Source organism: Lucilia cuprina, chromosome 3 (assembly GCF_022045245.1).
Source record: "Lucilia cuprina isolate Lc7/37 chromosome 3, ASM2204524v1, whole genome shotgun sequence".
NCBI classification, from domain to species: domain Eukaryota; kingdom Metazoa; phylum Arthropoda; class Insecta; order Diptera; family Calliphoridae; genus Lucilia; species Lucilia cuprina.
The window spans coordinates 6,551,145-6,559,774 of record NC_060951.1 but is presented as its reverse complement, the minus strand read 5'-3'; the positions used below and the strand labels follow the sequence as shown (position 1 = coordinate 6,559,774).

At 25.9% G+C, this 8,630-nt stretch overlaps 1 protein-coding gene across 7 annotated transcripts in view; it reads left to right on the top strand.

Annotated features, from left to right (window-relative positions):
- The first annotated feature begins 1,330 nt into the window (after nucleotides 1-1,330).
- Nucleotides 1,331-8,630, top strand: part of LOC111677604 (1-acyl-sn-glycerol-3-phosphate acyltransferase alpha) — a 12,528-nt gene continuing 5,228 nt past the window's right edge. The window contains exons 1-2 of one of the 7 annotated variants that reach the window (XM_046946239.1): nucleotides 1,331-1,642; nucleotides 5,062-5,555. In XM_046946239.1, coding sequence (XP_046802195.1) covers nucleotides 5,374-5,555 — 182 coding nt within the window. In that variant the 5' untranslated portion in view covers nucleotides 1,331-1,642; nucleotides 5,062-5,373. Of the gene's footprint in view, nucleotides 1,762-5,061; nucleotides 5,556-8,630 lie in introns of all 7 variants that reach the window. The other 6 variants (XM_046946240.1, XM_046946235.1, XM_046946238.1 and 3 more) reach the window with 6 other exon arrangements.

Genomic DNA, 8,630 nt, shown 5'->3' with positions numbered 1-8,630 from the left:
TATAGTCTGGACTATAGAACAGTCTATAGTCTGGACTATAGAACAGTCTATAGTCTGGACTATAGAACAGTCTATAGTCTGGACTATAGAACAGTCTATAGTCTGGACTATAGAACAGTCTATAGTCTGGACTATGGAACAGACTATAGTCTGGACTATACAACAGTCTGTAGTCTGAACAGTCTATAGTCTGGTCTATAGAGCAGTCTATAGTCTGAGCTATAGAACAGTCTATAGTCTGGACTATAGAACAGTCTATAGTCTGGACTATATAACAGTCTATAGTCTGGACTATAGAACAGTCTATAGTGTGGACTATAGAACAGTACACAGTCCGGACTATAGAAAAGTCTATAGTCTGGACTATAGAACAGTCTACAATCTGGATTATAGAAAAGTCTATAGTCTGGACTATAGAACAGTCTACAATCTGGATTATAGAACAGTCTATAGTCTGCATTATAGAACAGTCTACAGTCTGGAATATAGAACAGTCTATAGTCTGGACTATGGAACAGACTATAGTCTGGACTATACATACAACAGTCTATAGTCTGCATTATAGAACAGTCTATAGCCTGGACTATAGAACAGTATATAGTCTGGAATATAGAACAGTCTATAGTTTGGACTATACAACAGTCTATAGTCTGGACTATAGAACAGTCTATAGTCTGGACTATAAAAGAGTCTATAGTCTGAACTATAGAACAGTCTATAGTCTGGACTAAGTATAGAATAGTCTATAGTCTGGACAATAGAACGTTCTCTAGTCTGGACAATAGAACAGTCTATAGTCTGTTAGTTATTTAGTTAGTTATTTCGTTAGTTAGTTAGTTAGTTAGTTAGTTAGTTAGTTAGTTAGTTAGTTAGTTAGTTAGTTAGTTAGTTAGTTAGTTAGTTAGTTAGTTAGTTAGTTAGTTAGTTAGTTAGTTAGTTAGTCTGTATCTTAACCTACCCTTGTTTCTTTAAACTTTAGCACTAACTAAGCAACACTAACATCTGGCAACATTTCTTAGCAACATAATGCCATCAAAATAAAAACTACCCCACTGTTGCGCTCTTCATCATATCACAAAACAAAAACAACAACAATACTACCGGATAAATATGAGAGTAAAAATACAAACAGAAACACACACACTTGAAAAGAGATGCCAAGCAATACAATGACAGCGCTAAGCGGCGAGCGTTTGTTATGGGAAAAATTTTGTTTACAATAGAAAAATGTAGTTGTGGTTATAATTGTGTTTGTAAGCGAAAGGAGAAGAACTGTTCTTTTTTGTATTTGCACATTTTACTGATGTGTAGCGTTAGTATTGAGCAAACTATATAAGGTATAAAACGTGAAACCGCTTAATTTATTTTAGTTTAAGTAGAAGAAATAAAAAAATATGTTTTAATTAAAAAGAAATTTCTTTGTGGCATACTGTGTTTTGTGTTTAATATTAAGTGATGAGTTTAATTAAAACAAATATAAAATATAAATAAACAATTTAAAAGTTGTTTTAGAGTAAGAAAAAGTAAATTGCTTAAAGAAGAAGAAAAAGTCTACAATAAATAGTTAAATTAAAAAAAAAGAAAAAACAAGTGCAAAAGAAGTGGGGAAAACTGCAGAAACCAATAAAAAAAAAGCAACGAAGTATAAAACATCTTTTAGCAATTAAAGAAAGAAAATGAAACCAATAAACAAAATCTTTAAATAATTAATAAGCCGGTATTTAATTAAATATTAAAATAAAACAAACTTTTTTAAGAAATGTATGAAAAGTATTTCTACAACTTTTAACAAGTGTTTTGGAGAAAAGAAATTATATAAAAGTTTCAAGATTTCTGAAAAAGAAACAAGAACAAAAAACATTTACTTTTTTACAAAATTATTGTTTAATTAAATCTTTACTATTTTCTTGTTGTTAATCATTAATTTTTGTTTATGATTTGTGTGTGTGTGTTTTTTTTTTAATTTGGATTTTTTTGTTGTTTAATTTTCCTTTAAATGACTTTTCTTTAATTCTGCTTTTCTTTCCTGCATCTGTTGTTTTGTTTTCTTTTTTTTTCTGCATCTGCTGCTCTCAAAAATTAACGCCTCACTTAAATTCAGTTAAATTCTCTGCAATTATTGCCCGAGTTTCCAATCTGAATGGTTTATTTAAAACCCCTATGGTTCATAATTTCTTTAGTCCAAAGAAATTACAACAAACATAATGAATTCTCTGTAAAAAATAACAAAAATTAAAACTAAAATAAATTTTAATAACAATACTATAAATAAGTGTTAGGAGAGTGAGAAAGAGAGAGAGAGGGGCAGAGTGCAGAGAGAATTGTCCCATATGATGTTTATTAACAGCATGTTGCCAGCAACATTTTAAATAATCACTAAGAAATGTTGTTATTAAACTCCCTCAACATTGTTATAAAAAAACAGATTCAAGAACTCAATTTTATATAAAAAAATTTGAAAACTTTCAACGAAAAAAGTGGCAACTCTATGTCTTTTTTTTAAGAAAATTTTGTAAATTGTAACAAAGTAAGGCTTATTTAAATAAGTTTTTAATTAAACTTGCTTTCTTTGTGATAAATTTAAAATTTTTAAAAAGAAAAAAACGTGGCAACTCTGTTACTTAGTTATTAGCAATATTTATATAAATTGTGTAAAAAACAACAACTTAAATTAAAAATTAATTAAATTTCAATATTTTCTATATTAAAAAAACTTAAATTTAAAATTTTGCTCAAAATAAAATGTGGCAACTTTGTAAATATATTTTAACAAATTAAATTATAAAAAAAATTTAAGAAATTATAACAAAATTAAATGAACAATAACAACTTAAATTAAAAATTAATTAAATTTCAATATTTTCTATATTAAAATTCTTAAATTTCAAATTTTGTTCAAAATAAAAGGTGGCAACTTTGTAAATATATTTTGACAAATTAAATTATAAAAAAATTAAATAAATTTCAGCAGTATGTATATAAAAAGGGAACAATTTTTTTTAGATTTTTTAATATTAAATATAAAAAATATGGCAACTCTATTAACTAATTTTAGGCAAATTTCTGAAATTGTAACAAGTTACAGAAAAAAATTATCAAATTACATTATTTTGTAAAACAAAAACTGAAAAATGTTAGTGATTTGAAAACATTAATCGAAATAGGTGGCAACGCTGTGTCAGTTTTTCATTTAAATTTCATAAATTTTATCAAATTAAAGCAAAGTTTAAAATATCTTACTATTTATAACCTAAAAAGGCTTAGTTTTTTTACAAATTTAAAATATTTTAAAGAAAATGTGGCAACTCTATTACTAAAATATATAAAAAATCTTTTATAAATTGTGCAAAAAATAAAAAAATAGCAAAATTAAACAAAATTTTAAATTGTATGCAAACTTTAGTAACTTTTTAAAAAAAAAAATTAATTATTTTTTGATAAATGTGGCAACCTTGCCATAACAATTCATTAGATTTATTTCATAAATTTTGTTAATTTAAAACACATTTTAAAAATTTTGTTTATTTTAAACATATTTTACAAATTTAGTATATTTTAATGTTAAAAGTAGAATTTTTTTTAAATTTAATAAAAAGGTGGCAACTCTGTTGATACAGTTTAACAAATTTTCAAAAAGTTTATAGGAAAACTATTTTAGAAATATTTAAAATTAGCAAATTCTTAAATAGTTGATAAAAAATTTGTCATAAAAAGCACTAAATTGACAACACTTCCCTTGTCGGGATAAAATTCAAGGGAATTGTCAATACCCACCATGGGAATTTCAATATTTTAAGATTTTTTGTTTTTTTTTTTGAGTGGTTAAAGTAATTCAGTAAAGTTTTTGCAGCATTTTATCGAATTCCCAAAATGGGGATTTTAAATACCCACTTTAGGAATTTAACTTTTAAAAGATTTTTTGCTGAATTTAGGTTCTATTAAATAGTTTTAGTTTAGCCTCTAGAGTTTTACAGCATTTTATCGAATTCCCAAAATGGGGATTTTGAATACCCATTTTAGGAATTTGACTTTTTTAAGATTTTTTGCTAAATTTAGGTTTTATTAAGCAGTTTTAGTTTAGCCTGCAAGGTTTTGCGGCATTTTTTGGAATTCCCAAAATGGGGATTTTAAATACCCACTTTAGGAATTTATCTTTTTAAAGATTTTTTTGCTAAATTTAGGTTTTATTGAGTGGTTAAAGAAATCCTGTAAGGTTTTGCAGCATTTTGTAGAATTCCCAAAATGGGAATTTTGAATACCCACTTTAGGAATATAACTTTTTAAAGATTTTTTGCTAAGTTTAAGTTTTATTAAGTAGTTTTAGTTCAACCTGTAGGCTTTTGCAGCATTTTATTGAATTCCCAAAATGGGGATTTTAAATACCCACTTTAGGAATTTAACTTTTTTAAGATTTTTTACTAAATTTAGGTTTTATTAAGTAGTTTTAGTTCAGCCTGCAAGTTTTTGCAGAATTTTTTGGAATTCCCAAAATGGGGATTTTAAATACCCAATTTAGGAATTTAACTTTTTTAAGATTTTTGCAAAATTTAGGATTTATTGATTGGTTTTAGTTAATCCTGTAATTTTTTAGAGCATTTTGTTGAATTCCCAAAATGGGGATTTTAAATACCCAATTTAGGAATTTGACTTTTTGACGATTTTTTACTAAATTAAGGTTTTATTAAGTAGTTTTAGTTCAGCCTGTAGGATTTTGCGGCATTTTATGGAATTCCCAAAATGGGGATTTTAAATACCCTTTTTAGGAATTTGACTTTTTTAAGATTTTTTGCTAAATCTAGGTTTTATTGAGTGGTTTAAGTTCAGCCTGCAAGGTTTTGCAGCATTTTTTGGAATTCCCAAAATGGGGATTTTAAATACCCAATTTAGGAATTTAATTTTTTTCAATTATTTTGCAAATTTTTTTAAGTTTTTATTGAAATTATGTTTAAAAATTACATTTTATATAAAAATGGTAAAATTTTTTGGGTTTTTTTTAAGAAATCTTGAAATTTTTTTGATAAATTTACTTTTTTTAACCGGCAACTTTAATATGTTATTAAGCTATTAGCAACAAAGTTTATAAACATTCCAGAAAATCACAAGTGAGGCTAATGTAAAAGAAAGAAAACAAACCTTAAGCGTTTAAGAGAAAACCAACCAACCAACAACCCCACCCACCCTTTACACTTCAACCCGGTTTCCGTGGTTTCATTTAACCAACAAATTTTCTATACAAAACAAACAAAAAAAAAAAGAACGAAAATAAAAAACGTAACATAAAAAAAAACGCCAAAAATTTCTAATACAATAAAAGAAAAAAAAAAACAGAAACTAAAATAGAAATTCGAAAAAAAAGAAACAAAATTTTACAAGATGACAACGTATATTGAGCTGTTCGGTTTAATGGTTTTACTAATGTTGCCATTTCTATATGAAACCAGTCATATATTTCGTTATTATTTTAAATTTTTAATCTATTATGGACTTGTGTCCTTCAATTCGATTGTTCTGATACCGGCTTTTATGTGTCGACCCTGTGATGTGCGTAATTTACTGTAAGTATTAAATTGAAATTTTACTTTTTTTTAATTATAAACTACTGTTCTGGGGAATGAAGAAGTTTTCTTGTGGAAATTTCTTTAAAAGTTTTTGTGTGTTCGTGTGTGTGTGTGTGTGTTTTAGTTTTGAAAATGCTAAAAATCAATATTAATGACCAACACTAAGAAAAAGTTGATATTGTTGTGTTTTTAGTTAAGGGAGGTGTTGCAAAAGTAGTGTTTTTTTGTTTGCTTTGCTTTCTTCATTAAACACATGACCATATTACCATTTTAACAGCTGTTTTTCTCTGTTCCCTTTTCCCTTAGTAATTTCTACTAATAATTAAATAAGTTTATCGGAAATATTAATAAAATAGCAAAAATTTAACCACAAACTAAAAGATAACGTTATTTCCTTGATAATTAAAAGTTAAATTTTTGCTGCATTTTTAAGCAAAATCCATCAAAATCCATAACCTTGAAAATGTTAAAAGAAATTCAAGTTTTTTAAAGAATTTTTGCTAAAATCTTGTTTTTTAAGCTCTCTTAGCAATCCCGTTTACTTTTTTGGAACTTTTTACAAATTCCCAAAATGGGGATTTTAAATACCCAATTTAGGAATTCCAGTTTATTAAGAATTTTTGCTTAAATCTAAATTATTTAAGCCCTTTTAACAATCCCGATTACTTTTTTAGCATTTTTGTCAAATTTCCAAACTGGGGATTTTCAATATCCCATTTAGGAATTACATTTTTTAAAGATTTTTTACAAAATTTTTTTAAAAATGTAATTTAAATCATCCCCAAGTGTTTTAGGCTTTTTTTGTAAATTCCCAAAATGGCGATTTTAAATACCCAATTTAGGAATTCCAATTTTTAAAAATTTTTGCTAAAATTTAGTTTATTTAAGTTTTCCTAGCAATCCTGTTTAGTTTTTTTTGGCATTTTTGTCAAATTCCCAAAATGGGGATTTTCAATACCCAATTTAGGAATTCCAAATTTTAAAGAATTTTTGCTAAAATTTAGATTATTTAAGTTCTTTTAGCAATCCCGTTTACTTTTTTTTAACCATTTTTGTCAAATTCAAATTCCCAAAATGGGAATTTTCAATACCCAATTTAGGAATTCCAAATTTTAAAGAATTTTTGCTTAAATTTAGTTGATTTAAGTTCTCTTAGCAATCCCGACTTTTTTTTAGCATTTTTGTCAAATTCCCAAAATGGGGATTTTAAATACCCAATCTAGGAATTTCAAATTTTAAAGAATTTTTGCTAAAATTTAGTTTATTTAGGCTGTCTTAGCAATCCCGTTTACGTTTTTGGAACTTTTTACAAATTCCCAAAATGGGGATTTTGAATACCCAATTTAGAAATTCTAATTTTTAAAGAATTTTTGCTAAAATTTAGTTTATTTAAGTTCTCTTAGCAATCCCGTTTACTTTTTTTTAGCATTTTTGTCAAATTCACAAATTGGGGATTATCAATACCCAATTAAGGAATTCCAAATTTTAAGGAATTTTTGCTAAAATTAAGTTTATTGAAGTTCTCTTAGCAATCCCGTTTACTTTTTTTTAACCATTTTTGTCAAATTCAAATTCCCAAAATGGGGATTTTCAATACCCAATTTAGGAATTCAAAATTTTTAAGAATTTTTGCTAAAATTTAGTTTATTTAAATTGTTTTAGCAATCCCCTTTACTTGTTTAGCATTTTTGTTAAATTCCCATAATGGGGATTTTAAATACCCAATTTAGGAATTAAATTTTTTAAAGATTTTTTACAAACTTTTGTTAAAAAATGTATTTTAAATCATCCCCAAGTGTTTTTACGCTTTTTTGGTAAATTCCCAAATGGGGATTTTCAATATCCTAAATGGGGATTTTTAATTCCCGGATGGGGATAAAATTTTTTACAAAATTTTCCAAAAATCTTGTTTATTACAAAATTTTTTACAATCTCCTAGAAATTTTACTTAATTTTTTGCCAACTCTCAAAAATTTTATAAATAAATTACTTTTTACGAAAAAAAGGTGGCAGCTTTATAACAAAAATTTTAACTGTTTTTATTAAAAATATCAATTTATAACAAAAATAAACCAGTTTTATTAAGTTTTACAGTAAAACAAGCAAAATTTAAAAAGAATTAATGACAGTTGTAGAAAAAAGGTGGCAACTATGTTGCTTACTTTTTCATTTATAAAGGCAATATATAAGTAAAATTTTTGAATATTTAAACAAACCAATTAAAATATGTATAAAATAAAGCAAATTGTTTGCTATATAAAACATTTGTTCCTAAGGGTGGCAACCTTTTGTAAGTCTACGTCAACTTATTTAATAAATAATGTTAAAATTGTGTTGCACAAAATCAATTGAATTGAGTTACACATAAAAAACCATACAATTTTAATGAATTTAACACTTTAAACGATAAATGTGGCAACCTTGTTGAAGCAATTCAACTGATTTACTAGCATAATGTTCAATTAAAAATTTTTTAATTGAAATATTTATTGATATTCAAAAATGTTATTATATGATTAAAAATTTAACATAAAAAGTTGGCAACGCTTTTTTACATTTAAGCCAACTTTAATAAACTTTGTACAAACATCAATTAATCTAATATTTATACTTAACTATAGAAATTTCGAAACCTACGGTTCAAAAGTTTGTTAAAAAAAACCCGTCAAATTGACATCATCTGTGATGCAGTGATTGTGATTCAAGTTCATAAAACTACTCCTTCTCTAACAAGCGCATAAAAGTAGTTGAACTTTTGCACTTACACAAAGCTAGACAACAAAGAAATATTGAAAGACAGCAGCATGATGATAAAAAGAAAAGTGAACAAAAATAAATCTTCAAAGAAATACAATTATTTTAAAAGAAAAATATATTTTTAAACTAAGACAACTTGAAACTAGACCAGACCAAAGATTACAGATTATACCATAGACTAGTTAAGGACTAGATTAAGGGCTAGAATAAAGGTTAGACTATAGACTAGACTATAGACTAGACTATAGACTAGACTATAGACTAGACTATAGACTAGACTATAGACTAGACTATAGACTAGACTATAGACTAGAC